Source organism: Chiloscyllium punctatum, chromosome 5, assembly GCF_047496795.1.
Source record: "Chiloscyllium punctatum isolate Juve2018m chromosome 5, sChiPun1.3, whole genome shotgun sequence".
NCBI classification, from domain to species: Eukaryota; Metazoa; Chordata; class Chondrichthyes; order Orectolobiformes; family Hemiscylliidae; genus Chiloscyllium; species Chiloscyllium punctatum.
This window is the reverse complement of record NC_092743.1, coordinates 24,408,028-24,426,551: the sequence shown is the minus strand read 5'-3', so window position 1 is coordinate 24,426,551 and position 18,524 is coordinate 24,408,028. Positions and strand designations below refer to the sequence as shown.

Below are 18,524 nucleotides of genomic sequence, written 5' to 3'. Positions count from 1 at the left end.
CTGTGAAGACATTTGAACTCCTGTCTTCTGAATCATTATTCCAAGTCTCTGGTTAGGAGATCAGTACCTTACCCATTGTGTTCCTATTCCATGCAGTCCAGTTTTGCAAAGGGGCCTCAAACAGGTATTTGTATTTTTGTTTGCCCTGTAAGTTGTTTTCTCTGGGATTTTCAATATGACAGGTAACATATCTCTGGCATATAATGAGCATATTCCCTGATCTGTTGGAGAGGATTCTTAGATATCCGTTTTGAGCCCAAAACAAAAGTGGAGGGATACAAAATGAGATAGATACATTTAATTGAGTCAATAAAATTAATTAAGGTCAGAAGTGGAAGGTGATACAGAGCACTGTGCAACGACGATGAGCAAGACAGACCACTTACAACCATGTGTGTAGCCTCCGAAAGACCTTTGAAGCTATAACAGATCATGTGAATCAGACTTTGATCAAATTCCATGGCTTTTGTTCATACTGACACTGTACCGGAATTAACAAGAATATTCTCACCCTACATCACCACAGTGACTAGGCTTCACTTGCATTTAGTTAGCTGAAAAGTGCTTTGAAATGTCTGGTCGTTGTGAAAGACTCAGTGAATGCATATGTTCTGTGAAAACGTCCATGCAAATTGCCGGGTAGACTGTGAAGAGTTTTTGAAACAATGCTGTAAGTATTTTGTCCTGTTGCTGTCATTTATTCTTGTTAAGAAATATGTAGAATAGCTGCAGATGACCTCTTCATGTGTTAGTTATAAGTTTATGATCAGAAAGCTTTGATATCTGTATTTTATGTTCTCACTCTTCCTCAGTGAGGCAAAAATGACTGTCTCTAAACAGAAAGGACAACAAAAGATATTAGCTCACTTGATTTGGTTTTAGAACTCCTAACTTGGAATAGATCAGCTCAAATAAAACTGACGCCAAGTGAATATGAAATGACAAGCAAGTCAATCGACTCCGGCAAGTCATGACAGATAACTTAGTCATCACCTGCCCTGTGTGATGATTTATGTTATAACGTAATTGCTTCCAAACGTATGTTTACATTTCTGAAAATGTTTGAATTTTTTTTCTCCTTGTGTGTCACTAAATAAATACTCAGAAGAAGAAAGTTCTTCTCACATTTTATGCCATTGCTCCTCATTGGAAAATTACTGATCACTGTCAAGGGACTTCTGTTGTTTCTCAAACCACAACAAGGATATTTGTCACATTAACAGCCTGCTTGGTTCAAAGAGAATTTAGCACTTAGTTGCATAAGGAGAGATGATTTTGTTGAAAGAGACATATTTTGAAGAATCTTAGAAGTACTGAAATAGGGATTTTAGAGAAGGAATTTGGAACTTAAAACACAGGCAGCTGAAAACATGACTATACTGAAAAAATCAAGAACTGATGTGAGGGCACTTTGATGTCGCAATCTCATTACTAGTTTTATTATTAGCTTTATAATCTTAGATGCTAATGCACCTGTTGATTGTCTTTTAATAACCTTTGTGTCTAATTCACTTGTAGTACTTTTACCATGAACCTTTTGCTTTGTAATTTGCATTTGTAGCCTTTTACAAGTTAACCACCTACTCTACCACTGGTGCTCAGTAGCAGCAGTTTGTGCTATCTACAAGATGCACTTCAGAAATTCTCCAAAGATCCTCTGACAGTATCTTCCAAACCCATGGCCACTTCCACCTAGAAGGACAAGGGTAGCAGATATATGGGAACACCACCACCTTCAAGTTCCTTTCCAAGCTCCTCACCATCTTGACTTGGAAATATATCACCATTCTTTCACTGCCACTGGGTCAAAATCCAGGAATTCCCTCCTCACAGCCATTGTGGGTCAATCCGAGGCAGGTAGACTGCAGTGGTTCAAGAACGCAGCTTACCTTCTCGAGCAACTAGGGATGGACAATAAATGTTGGCCAGCCAGAGATGTCCATATCCCATAAATGAATACATTTTCAAAACATCTATGTTGTCATAACCACAATTATAGACATGGGCACTTTTTTTCTGGACAGGAATTGGGCATTGTAAAAGACCTATCACCTAAATGTTTTGGAAAGGTAGTTGTTGACCATTGAACAAATTACGTACAGTCTAGTTAAGAAGTAGTGAGCTAACCTGCCTACCCCTGCCCCCAGTCTAATGGTGGGGTTGTAGAATAAGTGGTGGACAATGGGGTAGACTGCTTACTCTCCCAATGGGTCAAGGACGTCCTGAAGCAGTTAATGCCCATGTTAGAGCCCCATGCCACTGTTGTGGGTATTTAAGCACTAGCAAAGAGGACCATGTCAAGTGTCAAGCCTGACAATGTTCACTGTTTGGGTCAGTGGCAGAAAAGGGGGAATGTAACACTCCATTAATGGATCCATTCTCCCTGCTAAATATTTTCTAACCACTCACTGGTCCGTAGAAAGAGCACTGCCTGCAATTCTCCGGAAAGCCACAAACTTGGAATTGTGTTACAGTTCCTTTATTTTCATTGGATTGAAACACTAGAAATCCTACCTTCATAGCCTTGTGGGTTAATCTACACTGAAGCACCCAGACACCGGCCCCTGCTCCAATGAAGCACAGCGGTTCAATAAGGTGGCTCACCACTGCCTTCTTGACTAAATTAGAGATGAGCGGTGAGTGCTGGCTCGAGCCAACTATGTCCACATCGTATGAATAAATAAAAGAATTAGCACATGCCAACTGATTTGTGCAGATTCCATTAAGTCTGATCTGTGCTACTTCACCTTTGTAGTTAAGCCTGCTTCATCATGCCCTCGTTGATCCTGCCGACTGTGGGACCTGAGTATTGGCATCTGCATTGTTCTCCTCAGGCTGTTTTATCTATCTCTACTGTCCCAACTTTAAGTTCTCTGCATCACTATCTGCAACTTATCTAGAGTAACTAAGATGTTGAACCAGTTGTTAATTCAAATCTGAGACAGACACATTTTATTAAGCAAAGGTATTAAGGGATATTGACCAAAGGCAGGGATATGGAGTTTGGCCACAATTGGCCATGATCTCATGAGTGGGAGATTCAGGCTCAAGGAGCTGAATGGCCTACTACTGGGCCTTTGTTCCCAACTATTCCCTCATGCACAATAACTTCTGTCGGTATTCAAATTCCAATATACAGAAGACTGGTTACTGCTCTCTTATACAGTTCTCTCTTTTCTTTTTCCCTTTTCTTTGAGCCTCAGTGTCAACAGATACATGATATTGATACATGATATAAGGTGGTGGTGAGCTGCCTACTTGAATGGCTGCAGTTCACATAATGTTGACCCACAATTCCCTTCAGGGACAGAATTCCGGGATTTTGACATAGAGATGGTGAAGGTACAGAGATGTATTTCTAAGTCAAGGTGGTGAGTGGCTCAGAGTGGAACTTGCCGGTGTTGGTGGTGTTCCCATGCATCTGCTGCCCTTGTCCTTCCAGTTGAAAATAGTCATGGGGTTTGAAGGTGCAATCAAAGTATCTTTCATGAATTTTTGTAATGCATCTTGTAGATAGCACACACTACTGCTACTGAATGTCAGTGGTGGAGGGAGTGAATGCTTGTGGATGTGATGTCAATCAGTGGTCTGTTTTGTCTTGGATGATGTCAAACATTTGAGTGTCATTGGAGCTTCACCCATTCAGGTGAGTGGAGAATATTTCATCATAGTCCTGACTTGACCCTTTAAGATGGTGGACAACTTTGGGGGCTATGAGCTGAGTTATTCACTGCAGTATTCCTAGCCTCTGACTTGCATTTATAGCTGCCGTGTTTACATGGTTTGTTCATTTGAGTTTCTGGTCAATGGGAACACCCCGGATGTTGGGGATTCAGTGATTGTAATTCCTTTAAATACTGAGGAGTGGTGGTTAGACTCTCTCGTATTGGAAATGGTAATTACCTGGCATTTGTGGCACGAATGTTGCTTGGCATTGATCAGCCCAAACCAATTTGGTAGCTTCACCAGGTTGACACTTCATTTTTAGGTATGCCTGGTGCTGCTCCTTGTATACCCTCCTGCATACTTCATTGAACCAGGGTTGATCCCTTGGCTTGATGGCAATGGTTGAGAGGGGGATACACCTTTAATGTTTTCAGCAGTTTTTTAAATCCCATTTTGATGACTTTATCACAATCCTTGGACATAACGTTCTGTCTGAGATTGTGTCTTAATGAAGAGCTTTCTGTCTCATCTTCGACTTTTGAATAACTCTGCCAGTGAATAGCCATTATCAAAACAAATGTGTTTGTGATTAAATAGCACTAACTTCTCATCAGCATTTGGACCATTAACAATGTGACAATTTAAACTGCGCAGTCTGCTTTTCCACTAACTTGGCGAAAAAAATTAAGAACTTTTCAACTGGTTGATTTCTTCCTTCAGTGTGAACTGCTTATAATCTTCATTCGTGAATTACTGACTGTGATCTGAAGCTATCTGTTCTGGAAAACCTTCTATAGAACAAGTTTTCTTCAATACTTTAGTCACTAACTCTGTCATTTTGTATTAAGTACAAAAACTTGTTTCCACTTGGAATGGTAATCTGTTTATATTAAGTGTATCTTGTCACAAGGTCCTTCACTTGCCAGATCATCTGTTGCTGCTGATACCCTGTTTCAGACCTTCACTCATCTAATCCACTTGATGATGTTGACTGTCTGAACGGTCTCCTCTCCCCTGCTCCTTCAGGTGATGGTGACTGCCTGTTTCTGGATTCTTTCCTCATCTATTCCTCTAGAACCTGTGCTGTTCAATATCTGCTATTCAAAAAAAAAAGAACTTGGAATACATGCTGTTAAAGGTGGAATGAATAAAAATGGATTTCAAAATTCTAATGAACAGAAGACGTGGATTCCATATAATATTCCAATTTGCAAAGTCTTACGCATTACCCTTGGAAGCTCAGGCATATTTACTTCATGTGAGCTGACATACAGGGTCCAACTTATGTCCTTCAGCCCATGTCAAGGTGTGAGGCTGCAGTTCTGTTCTTGTTACTGGAATTGATTGTACACTGTGCACATTGTAGATTACCAGCAGGAGGATCTTTGAAACAACGTTTTCATGGCTCTTTCGTGGAACAAAAGAAAATTGAGGGTCTTGTTGCTGATTGTGGGAATCAGCACAGCTGGAAATTGGCTGGAGGTATAACAATCAATAGATTTAGCAGATTCTGTGGAAGTGTGGCAAAGTGCTGCATTAAAGTACCTGCAGCGTAAATGCTATTGATATTCAAACCAAAATTGCTTCCTAACTGTTTTGAAACTATAAACAGATTTTATTCAAGTGACATCCTTTTTGGCAGTTAGTGCAACAAAGGTACTCACTGGCGGTTTTTTGGAGTTTGGGGGGGGTGTTACGGAATTCTGATGCCTAGGATGATTGTCATGTGCTAAATCAATGATTTGTGATTGTCAACTGAGCAGTTAGTCACTTGTGCACAGAGGTCTAACCATCAATGCCTGTTCATCCATGTAATTTGTCTGGATAACATTAATGAGCTGATGGCTAATTTTAGAAAGACATTCACCACCACATCCCCCATTCATTTTCTGATATGTTTTCCCCAAAGGTTTACATTTACATTGCGAATCAGCCTCGTCATGCTTAGTACTTAACTTGAGAAATTCCCAAAACACACATTTTATCTATTTAACCGAGTGTCTGAATGGTACTACTTGCCATTAATGTGACGATGAAGCTCTCTGAGCATTGCCACATAATGTGTCAGAGGATTTGGAGGCTGATTAGAAAATTCCTTTTGACCTCTGACAATAGATATTAATAGGCCTTCAGGTGACTCAGTGAGCCCCTACCCACTCGATCTCACATTCAGCCTCATTGGGGCGCTAAAACTCATGTGTATAATCCCCAGAGCAATGGAGGGAAGCATTCATTCAACCGTGCCACATCTGACCTAAATGACAATTCTCAAGTTGTGATCCAGTATCCATCTCGGAAATAGCCTCAGCAAAGCTCATCCCTATCTTGTCCAGTGCCACAGATTTTTAATGAGGAATAACAGACTAACAATAAGGAGGTGGAAAGCCATTTTTTTATATTTGAGGACTCCACTGGTCTGGCATAGCTTGCATGTCCCAGATCTGAACAAATGAGTATCTGTTCTTACAGCAATGCATGCCATTTAAGCAAGTTTTGAAATCAAAAATCATGCTATGCTGTACATATTCCAGTCAACAACAGCTGAGTCCAAAGCATGAGAGATTCAGTTAAAGGACATATACCTGAGGGATAGCCTAACATTAACATAGTTAAAGATACAGATAAACATGGAAAGCCATATCTGCACATCAACCAACTGTCACCAATCATGAAATATTCGTGTTGTATTTTCCCATTCCTCTCTGTCATACTTTGCATTTCTCTGTATTAAGTTTCACTTGTCCTGATTTTTTAAAAAAATGTTTATTTACTTTATGTTCTCCAAATTCTCTCCCTCCTAATTTGACGCCATCTTCAAATCATGATCATGAGCGATTGTGTTTCAGTCCTGGTAATTTATCAAAATTACATCTTTAAGTTTGTGCATGATATTCAATTCCATTTATTTTACTTCAATGAAACAATAACAAATCAATCAGCAGTTGCCTGAGTCTATGTTGTCACTTTTCTGGGATATGACTACCACATTATTTCCTATTTATCACTGTTGCACTAACTTCTATTAATCTATTTGTAATGTTTGCTAGTACCTCTCAAATCTATCTTCTTGTCTCTTCCAGTACTCTGAATGAAGGCTACTTAATAAGATAATAATTCATAGTGTTGGGAAGATATAATAGCATGGGTAAAGGCTTGGCTAAGTTACAGAAGACAGAGTGTTGAGATAAGTGCGCATTTTCAGCTTGGCAACTTTTAAATAGTGGAGTGCCATAGAGGTCACTGCTGGGGTCAGTGTTATGTACAATATATATTAATGATGAAAACCGTGAATGTACAATGGCATTGTACAGGATGCAAAATAGAAAGGCAAGCTATAATGAAGATGGAAAGAGTCTGCAGAGAAAGACAAACAGATTAAATGAGTGGCTCAGACCTTGGCAGATGGAATGTAATTTGGGAAAATGTGAAATTATTAAGTGGAGAAAGACTGCAGAAGGTTCAGCATGGAGTGATTTGGGAGTCCCCATGCAAAAATTACAAAAGTCTAGCATGCAAGTTCAGCAGGTAATAGGGAAGGCAAATGAAATGTTAACCTTATTTCTATTAGAGAGCTTGATTGATTTTGTCTAAGAACAAGTTGCACACATCCCTATTTCGTAAATATTTATCAGCAGGAAACATTCAAAATGTTCAGCTTATCATTGGTTTTGAAAGTACTGCATCTTTATGGTTTTCGCCTCTGTTGACTATCTGCTTTTCATTATAGTATCAGGAGAATTTGTATTTTGTTTTAGCCCCATTATAGTATACTTTTTGGAGCATTTTCTTTGTGACTGTAATTGTACTGTAATGCTGTTTGTATTCATCTCTGTGAAAAGGATCCTCTTTCTTTTCTGCCATCTTGTCAAGGCCATATTTTCCACCTTATGTCAGCTTTAAGTTTGAGTTAACTTATTCAGAATGGCACATGGTTAGACCAAGCTGTGGATTTCTAGTACATACCTTCTATGTAAGATGAGCATTATATCTTGGTACAAATACAAAATCTAGAAGCTACATGGAATCTGAAATAAAACAATGTATTTAAGGAATTGATCAGCAAACTAGTCAATATCATTAAAAATCACACAACACCAGGTTATAGTCCAACAGGTTTAATTGGTAGCACACTAGCTTTCGGAGCACCGCTCCTTCATCAGGTGGTTGTGGAGTTAATATCATTACAGAGACAATGGTGATTCCAACAGAGTCGAGGTGGCTTGTACAAGATGTAAGGGGGATAGACTAATCTTCAGTCAGGTAACCTGTCATGGTGGATGGAGGTTTCCAATGGTCGGGACAAAGTAACCTTGGTTGCAAGAAACATTGGTATCAGAGGGAGAAAAGGCAATGAGATGCTTCTCTTGGCTCACAGACAGCATGAGAAAAAGCACTTGCTTACATCCACACTAAACCAATTATCACCCTTTCATTTACGTGACAGGTTTTCCTGAGGCCTGAAACATTCAGACAGCCAGGGTTAATGTAGAAGATATGAACAGGAGCAGACCATTCACCTCCTTGGCTGTCAATTCTCATTTTCCTTTTGTTAATCAGTATTGACTATGTTTGATTCTGCCACTATTTGCAAAGTGCTTTGCTATAAAATCCTTGATCATATTCAGTTTCCTCACTACTGATGTCAAACTCACTGTCAAATTCCCTATTCTATCTCTACCTCCCTTTTAAATAACAGGGTTCCATGAGCTACCCGCCAATCTATAGGAACTGTTCCAGAGTGTAAAGAATCTTCAGAGATGACCATCAATGAATCCACTATTTCTGCATCCACTTCCTCGAGTACTCTGGGGATTTAGCAGCCTTCAATCCCAATAATTTCTCCCACACCATTTTTCTACTAATGCAGATTTGCTCCAGCTTCTCCATTTTAGTCACCTTTGTGTACCATCATTTCTGGTATTTTATCCATGTCCTCCTTGGTGAAGGCAGAGGCAAATTATGAATTTAAGTTCATCAGCTATTTCTTTGTTTCCCATTATAAACTGTCCTGTTTCTGAATTGTTTTCACCATTTTTTTTTCTCTTTAGATGCCTATGGAAGCTTTTGCAGCTACTTCTTCACAAGTTTACACTCCTACTGTATTTTTAGTCTTGGTCCACTTTACAGATTGCTGAACTGTTCCCAATTTTCAATTCTGTTTCCTCTTGCCAATCTGTATCCTCTTATTTTGAATCTAATACTGTTTCTGACTTCCCTTGTAAGCCGTGGTTTAACCATTGTTCTCTTTGCACTCTTGTGCCAGACCTGAAACCTGAAAACAGGTTAAAGTTGAGGCATATCTAAAAGGTGTACTTGCCTTCTGAGACTAGAGGCAATTATCTCACCTCCAATAAACTCAATGTGATTGGGGTGAATTTTTACTTTTTTTTTTGCACCTCACCTGACTCCATCCCACTTGTTTATGGAATGACTAAAAACAATGAGTCTGAAGTATTTTCTCTCTCCACAGATGTTGCCTGTGCAGTGGAGTATTTCCAACACTTTCTGTTATTGTAACTTGGTACTTGTATGCCAGGCTTCAATTTTCTGCATACCTGATTTCTGCATCCTTTGAATGAAATCCTGAAATCCCACACCTTTTCACTCTCATGGCTTCACGTCCTCCTTCCCTGGCCTAACATAGGAGTCTCACGGCAAACAACAAGTTTTCTGAAATCTTTTGCTATCTGACTCAGATCAATCACATTTTATATCGATAGTCACATGCTTAATTAGTCTCAATAGTCTCAATATCAGCGATTTGTGTGCTAACATGGGTGCAAAGCTTGATTTGCAGAGCACATTGTTATGTTAAATTGCTTCTTCTGTTATTGAGAAGGATCTGATTTCAAATTTAGTGAAGCCATATCATTGCTTTTATGTAATATTTTGTTTTATTATCAACCAAGTCTTGAGATAGATCTCAGTTCTCCTTTAATAAGAGAATTCTTAAGGAAATTACCATATAGTTTGTTGTCTTTATGCTTGTTATCTAAAACCTCAATCATGTTTTACAAATAACAACGTTTAACAAATTGCTCGGTCATTTTATTAAGATTCTGATACCTGAAATGTTTAGGTCTTAATGCATTCACCTTGTAACTGGGTCTCTTTAATGTCTACTCTATTTCACTCGGCTTGTAGGCAGGTCTGTAGAACTGGGAGAAAGTAAGAGCTGCAGATGTTGGAGATCAGAATAGAGAGTGTGGTACTGGAAAAGCACAGCAGGTCAGGCAGCATCCGAGGAGCAGGAGAATCGATGTTTCAAGCAACAGCCCTTCATCAGCAATGAAGCTTGTGAGCCGAGGGGTGTGGAACGATAAATGGGAGGGGGTGGGGCTAGGGGAACGGTAACTGAGAGTGCAATCAGTAGATGAAGGTTGGGGTAATGATGATAGATCAGAGAGCAGGGTGAAGTGGATCAGTGGGAAGGGAGATGGACAGGTAGGACGGGTCATGAGGGCGATGCCCAATTGGAAGGTTGGATCTGGGATAAGGTGGGGGGAGGGGAAGTGAGGAAACTGGTGAAACCTACATTGATGCCGTGTAGTAGGAGGGCCCCGAGTAGGAAGATGAGGCATTCTTCCTCCAGGCATCAGGTTGGTATGGTGTGGCAATGGAGGAGGCCCAGGATCTGCATGTCCTTGGTGGAGTGGGAGGGGGAGTTGAAATGTTCAGCCATGGGGCAGTGGAGTTGGTTGATGCAGATGAATCGAAGATGTTGTCTGAATGCTCTGCAAGTAGGTGTCGGTCTCCCCAATATAGAGGAGCAACGCATTGGGAGCAACGGATATAGTAAATAACGTGTGGAAGTGTAGGTAAAACTCTGATGGATATGGAAGTCTCCTTTGGGACCTTGGATGGAGGTGAGGGTGCAGGTTTTGCAATTCCTGCGGTTACAGGGGAAGGTGGGTTGGTGGGGAGTCTGGATCTGACAAAGGAGTTTCAGAGGGGATAGTCTTGATGGAAAGCGGATAGGGGTGTGGAGAGAAATATATCTCTGGTGGTGGGGACTGTTTGTAGGTGTCGGAAATGGGGGATGATGGGATGTATATGGAGGTGGGTGGGGCTGAAGGTGAGGATTGGTGATTCTGTCCTTGTTGCGGTTGGAGGGGTGAGATTCGAGGGCAGAGGTGTGGGAAGTGGATGAGATGTGTTGGAGGGTATCATCAACCATGTGGGAGGGGAAATTGTGGTCTTTGAACAAGGAGGCCATCTGATATGTTCTGTGGTGGAACTGGTGCTCCTGGGAGAAGATGCAGTGGAGATTGAGGAATTGAGAATAAGGGATAGTGTTTTTACAGGAGGCAAGGAGGAGTTATGGTCCAGGTAGCTGTGGAAGTCGTGGGTTGTTGAAGATGTCTGTGTTGAGTCGTTCACCATTGATGGAGATGGAGAGATACAGGAAGGGTAGGGAGGTGTCTGAGATGGTCCAGGTGAATTTAAGGTTGGGGTGGAATGTGTTGGAGATGAACTGTTCAACCTCCTCATGGGAGCATGAGGTGACGCTGATACGGTTATCAATGTAACGAAGGAAAAGGTGGGAAGTCTGTAGAATAGCGATTGTTTCATACCTATGTTCATAATTAAAATGAATTTGTGTTCTACCTTTTTAGAAGTACATAATTTGAATATTGAATATAAATCTTTTGGACAACTGTCATATTATAGAACATAGAACATAGAAGAATACAGCGCAGTACAGGCCCTTCGGCCCTCGATGTTGCGCCGATCAAAGCCCACCTAACCTACACTAACCCACTATCCTCCATATACCTATCCAATGCCCGCTTAAATACCCATAAAGAGGGAGAGTCCACTACTGCTACTGGCAGGGCATTCCATGAACTTACGACTCGCTGAGTGAAGAACCTACCCCTAACATCAGTCCTATATCTACCCCCCCTTAATTTAAAGCTATGCCCCCTTGTAATCGCTGACTCCATACGTGGAAAAAGGTTCTCACTGTCAACCCTATCTAACCCCCTAATCATCTTGTACACCTCTATCAAGTCACCCCTAAACCTTCTTTTCTCCAATGAAAACAACCCCCAAGTGCCTCAGCCTTTCCTCATAGGATCTTCCTACCATACCAGGCAACATCCTGGTAAACTTCCTCTGCACCCGTTCCAGTGCCTCCACATCCTTCCTATAGTATGGCGACCAAAACTGCACACAATATTCCAGATGCGGCCGCACCAGAGTCTTATACAACTGCAGCATGACCACAGGACTCCGGAACTCAATTCCTCTACCAATAAAAGCCAGTACGCCATATGCCTTCTTCACTGCACTATTTACCTGGGTGGCAACTTTCAGAGATCTGTGTACATGGACACCAAGATCCCTCTGCTCTTCCACACTACCAAGTAGTCTACCATTAGCCCAGTAATCCATCTTTTTATTACTCTTACCAAAGTGAATCACCTCACACTTAGCTACATTGAACTCCATTTGCCACCTTTCTGCCCAGCTCTGCAGCTTCTCTATATCCCGCTGTAACCTGCCATATCCTTCCTCACTGTCTACAACTCCTCCGACTTTCGTATCATCCGCAAACTTGCTCACCCAACCTTCTAACCCTTCCTCCAGGTCATTTATAAAAATGACAAACAGCAATGGTCCCAAAACAGATCCTTGCGGAACACCGCAAGTGACGGCACTCCAAGATGAACCTTTGCCATCAACTACTACCCTCTGTCTTCTTCCAGCCAGCCAATTCCTAATCCAAACCTCCAACTCACCCTCAATGCCATATCTCTGTATTTTCTGCAGTAGCCTACCATGGGGGACCTTATCAAACGCCTTACTAAAATCCATATATACCACATCTACCGCTTTCCCCTCATCTACCTCCTTAGTCACCTTCTCAAAGAATTCAATAAGGTTTGTGAGGCACGACCTGCCCTTCACAAAACCATGCTGACCATCCTTGATCACATCATTCTTATCCAGATGTGCATAAATCCTATCCCTTACAATTCTCTCTAAGACTTTGCCCACAACAGAAGTGAGACTCACTGGCCTATAGTTACTAGGATTATCCCTACTCCCCTTCTTGAACAAGGGAACCACGTTTGCTAGCCTCCAGTCCTCTGGCACTACTCCTGTAGACAAAGAGGACACAAAAATCAAGGCCAATGGCTCTGCAATCTCCTCCCTTGCTTCCCGGAGAATCCTAGGATAAATGCCATCAGGCCCAGGGGACTTATCTATTTTCACCCTTGCCAGAATTTCCAACACCTCTTCTCTACATATCTCAAAGCCATCCATTCTACTTATTCGTGCCTCCGTATTCATATCGACAACAATGTCCTGTTCCTGAGTGAATACTGACGAAAAGTATTTATTCAGTGCCTCCCCAATCTCTTCAGCCTCCACACGCAACTTCCCATTACTATCCTTGATTGGACCTATTCCTACCCTAGTCATTCTTTTATTCCTAACATACCTATAGAAAGCCTTAGGGTTTTCCCTAATCCTACCAACTAAGGACCTTTCATGTCCCCTCCTTGCTGCTCTTAGCTCTCTCTTCAGGTCCTTCCGGGCTACCTTATAACTCTCAATCGCCCCTATTGAACCTTCACGCCTCATCTTTACAAAGGTCGCCCCTCTTCCATTTAACAAGGGATTCCAACTCCTTATTAAACCACGGCTCCCTCACACGACCCTTTCCTCCCTGCCTGATAGGTACGTACTTATCAAGGACACTCAATAGTTGCTCCTTGAACAAGTTCCACATATCAAGTACGCTCTTGCCTTGGATCTACTTTTCCAATCCACACATCCTAAGTCATGTCTCAACGCATCATAATTTCCCTGTCCCCAGCTATAACTCTTTCCCTGTAGTACACACTTATCCCTCTCCATCACTAGAGTAAAAATCACCGAATTGTGGTCACTGTCCCCAAAGTGCTCACCTACCTCTAGTTCTAATACCTGGCCTGGTTCGTTACCCAGAACCAAATCCAGTATGGCCTCACCTCTTGTTGGCTTATCTACATATTGTGTCCCACATTCGCTAATAGTATATTTCTCACAACCTTTTAACATTCGGTTGCTAACACATTAATATGTTTTTAATATGCTGATTTGATATATCTGTACCAATTAACCCAGGTTGCAATCAATAGGACTTATGCTTATTCTGTGATTACTCCCTTGTGCAGAAGAGTTTCTTCCTTTTCTATATTCTTTGTTCCAAAATAGATCTCAACATTTGCTTTCTTTACCTCCCTTTCTGAGTTTGATTCTTTTGGAAATGCCTTGGCTGGCATTGGGTAGGCTACACACATTCTTGGACTTTTAATTTTGATTGCCAGTGATAGTCTTTTCTCGTCAAATATCATAGAGTGAGCCATTTGGTCCATCATTCCTGTGCTGGCTCTCTGAAAGAGACATCAAATTTGTTCCACACTCCACATCTTACCTACAGTCCCATAAATTTTTGTTTTGTTTTCTGTCTTATTTTCAGGCATGTATGCAATTGCCTCACGGACATGACTATCAAATTACTTATACCAGACTTACATATGGCGCATTCCTAGTTATGAATTGTTTTTAATACCTGTGACAGATTGATTTCATAGTCTACTTCTCTTTTTTATTTTGTTGCAACTTTTGTTCTCATCCCTTCTGTCCAAAATGTTTGTCTGGGATGTTTCCTTTGAAAATCCTGATCCTCCTTTTCAAATCCTTCTATCGTGTTGCTCCATATCACCTCAGAAAACTATTCGAACCCCATGTCTCAACACATACATTCCTTCCTCTGTCTCTACTCCAATACCAATAAAACAGATGCTCTGGTCAACATCACATTGCTATTTGTAGGCTTTTGCTCTTTGGAAGTTGGTTCTAAAGCAGCAGGAATACGCTGGGTTTTTGAAAGGTGCAATAGAAATTCAAGTTCTTGTTTAGATCTTGAGAAAAATTGCAACATAAAATTTGTTGGTCTGTGTGGTGAAATGATCAGAATAAGCCAGATCATCCAGGGATTTATGGATTGATGAGGGATCATTTGGAAGATAAAAGAACAACATTTTTATCGTTTGTTTCATAACATTGTATTAAAGGGCTTTGAGATGTTTCATAATATGAAAGATAATATATGAACATAAATTGTTGTTTTCAATTTATGATGGAAGAATGCCCTGACATATTGGAGTTGTCCTAAAACCTTTCTTCCCTTGACCCCTCCGTCTCCACTTTAAATAATTTCTTTGAAATTGACCCCTTCAGCTACATTGTCAATCACACTTAATTACTCCCACTTCCTATTCAGCCTGCAGTATCTTCTAATAGTCTTTTTGAAGTATGCAATTTATGAAAAACACCAAAATTATTTTCATATCATAATAATGCCAGACTTATCCTAAAAAAAGCATGTATGCTTTGACATTTGCAGAGAGAAAAATATACAATAATTATTCATTTAACCTAATAGAAAGAAACCGTGACAACTATCTTTGTTAACGTGATGAAAAAATACATTGTTCTCTTAGTTATGATATTCATCATCAAAGATATTGTTATTGTAACAATTGATTTAATTTAATATGTTTCTATTGAAAAAGGATCTCAATGTTATCATGAAACATTCTAATCAGAGATATACTTTTCATTTATATTGAAGTCTAGCTATTATCAGTGCAGTTATTATCCATTTATGGCATTGGTTTTGAATAAGAAATTACACGAATCCTGTGTTCCATGTTTCAGATCACGGAGACACAATCTTTCCAATCACATTGTGTCACATCAACTATCTCTGAGTATTGCAAGCCTCTTGATTAAACGGTAGTCACCCTAGATTCAGCCTTTCTATTGTTCATTGAGTTTAGTGAATTAACATATTATTTTAGTTCTCAAAAGCTTTCTTGAAAGGCCATGTCTGTCCAAAGTTCACCAAGAACTCTGACAACTGGAAAGCCTCATTGAGCTTCCCTTGCATCCTGAATTGTGTCACTTTGCCATGAACCCTTTAAAAGGTTTGACCACAATTTTTAACAGTGCTAGTATCTTTTGAACCCTGTCATTTGGGCTTCTTCTCATATCTACAAGTTGGGTGCTAGTATTTTCAAATGTCTTCCAAGTAGTTTTATCATTAGTCCCTCGCTATTACAGCTATTCCAGATTGATGTTCACAGATAGGCAAGTGACTGATGCTGCAGGCAGACTCTGCCACTAGCTCTCATATGGTCCAGTATATGAGAAGCATTCAATTTAGTTGAACTTAGCCATGATACATATTAACACGTGTGCTACAGAACAACTTTAATGTAGAAAAGCAAGCATTCCAAGCTTGGCAAATTTCTGTTTCCCTCCTTGTCCTCATTTCTTCTATTTAGGCTCCCAGGAAGACAACTTTCAGCATTTTCCAGACATTTTCTCCTGGAGGTACTGAGGATGATAGGGCTGTCTTATGAAGAGAGGGTGATTCAACTGGGCCTGTATTAATTCACCTTTAGAAGGTTGAGAGAGGACATGATTGTAATTTATAAAATTCTAATGGGCTAGTAGATTGAATATTGGGAAGATTTTTCCATGGAGAAAGTGAGGACTGCAGATGCTGGAGATCAGAGTTGAAAATGTGTTGCTGGAAAAGCGCAGCAGGTCAGGCAGCATCCAAGGAGCAGGAGAATCGTTTTGGGCATGAGCCCCTCTTCAAGAATGAGGAAATTGTGTCCAGCAGGCTAAGATAAAAGGTAGGGAGGAGGGACTTGGGGGAGGGGCGTTGGAAATGCGATAGGTGGAAGGAGGTTAAGGTGAGGGTGATAGGCCGGAGTGGGGGTGGGGGCGGAGAGGTCAGGAAGAAGATTGCAGGTTAGGAAGGTGGTGCTAAGTTCAAGGATTGGGACTGAGACAAGGTGGGGGGAGGGGAAATGAGGAAACTGGAGAAATCTGAGTTCATCCCTTGTGGTTGGAGGGTTCCTAGGCGGAAGATGAGGCACTCTTCCTCCAGCCGTCGTGTTGCTATGGTCTGGCGATGGAGGAGTCCAAGGACCTGCATGTCCCTGGAGGAGTGGGAGGGCGAGTTGAAGTGTTGAGCCAGGGGTTGGTTGGGTTGGTTGGTCCGGGTGTTCCAGAGGTGTTCTCTGAAACGTTCCCCAAGTAGGCGGCCTGTCTCCCCAATATAGAGGAGGCCACATCGGGTGCAGCGGATGCAGTAAATGATGTGTGTGGAGGTGCAGGTGCAAGTGGAAAGATTTTTCCATGACTGTGGAGTGTGAAACCAGTGGACATCAGCACAGGATACAGGGTAGACCATTTGGGATTGAGCCGAGGAAATATTTCTTCATTGGAAGTGTAGTATAACTGCAGAATTCTTTGCCACAGAAGGTTGTGGAGGCCAAGTCCCTGAATATATTCAAGAAAGTTTTTTTTTATTTTAAAGGCATCAAAGGGAGAAAGAGGGAATATGACATTGAGATTGAGGATAGGTCATGATGGTATTGATCGATGGAGAAGGCTGAAAGGGCCGAACGGCCTACTTCTGTTCCAGATTTCTGTGTTTAACTGCCTTCTACAATTCATCAAACAGAAGTGCAGATAGGCAATTGCAACTTTGCAGTGACAATTTTGCTTCCACTGATTGAACTGTTATGTGATCAGGAGCTTAACATGAGGCCTATGAGTTGAAATAATACTCAAATGATCATAAAAAAGTCATAGGATTCGACACTTAATCACCACCTGCTCATCAACTCTTGCCTATTGCTTTATAAACATTCTCCCAGTGTCGGCGTGGGTTTCCTCCGGGTGCTCCGGTTTCCTCCCACAGTCCGAAGATGTGCAGGTTAGGTGAATTGACCATGCTAAATTGCCCGCAGTGTTAGGTGAAGGGGTAAATGTAGGGGTATGAGTGGGTTGCACTTCGGTGGGTCGGTGTGGACTTGTTGGGCCGAAGTAATCTAATCTAATCTAATCTAAAAACAAGCATTAGTTTAACATTGAAGATATTTTTCCTATCAAAATGTATTTTTGTAAATCATTTAAATTTAGAAAAATAAGCTATGTTTCTAGATTTTTACACCCAAACTATTCAGGCCTTCTGTAGTTGATTAAAGTTTAAAGAGAAATGTTAGAATTAAAATGATTCCCTTCGTTAAATTGACAAACTTTATTGAGGATTCGTTTGTCACCTGATCTTTCAGACTGCACACTGATTTAATGATTTTCTTCAATCTGTCCACAGGCAGACATGCTTGATGTGAATCAGATTATCAAGGATCTAGCATTACTGGTACATGAACAGGGCGAAAACATTGGTGAGTATTAGCTACATTTTAAACAAGGTAAAAACAATGACTGCAGATGCTGGAAACCAGATTCTGGATTAGTGGTGCTGGAAGAGCACAGCAGTTCAGGCAGCATCCAACGAGCAGCAAAATCGACGTTTCGGGCAAAAGCCCTTCATCAGGAATAAAGGCAGTGAGCCTGAAGCATGGAGAGATAAGCTAGAGGAGGGTGGGGAGACTGGGCGCCTCCTAGCAGAGCACTTTATGGAACATCTCCGAGACACCCATACCAACCAACCACACCGCCCCGTGGCCCAACATTTCAACTCCCCCTCCCACTCTGCTGAGGACATGGAGGTCCTGGGCCTCCTTCACCGCCGATCCCTCACCACCAGACGCCTGGAGGAAGAACGCCTCATCTTCCGCCTCGGAACACTTCAACCCCAGGGCATCAATGTGGACTTCAACAGTTTCCTCATTTCCCCTTCCCCCACCTGACGCTAGTTCCAAACTTCCAGCTCAGTAACTGTCCCCATGACTTGTCCGGACTTGTCCTACCTGCCTATCTCCTTTTCCACCTATCCACTCCACCCTCTCCTCCCTGATCTATCACCTTCATCC

At 41.3% G+C, this 18,524-nt stretch overlaps 1 protein-coding gene across 2 annotated transcripts in view; it reads left to right on the top strand.

The window, feature by feature from the left end:
• Positions 1-18,524, top strand: part of tsnare1 (T-SNARE Domain Containing 1) — a 908,766-nt gene that overhangs the window by 571,604 nt on the left and 318,638 nt on the right. For both annotated transcript variants that reach the window (XM_072569955.1, XM_072569954.1), the window contains exon 9: positions 17,861-17,933. In XM_072569955.1, the coding sequence (XP_072426056.1) occupies positions 17,861-17,933 (73 nt within the window). The remainder of the gene's footprint in view (positions 1-17,860; positions 17,934-18,524) is intronic.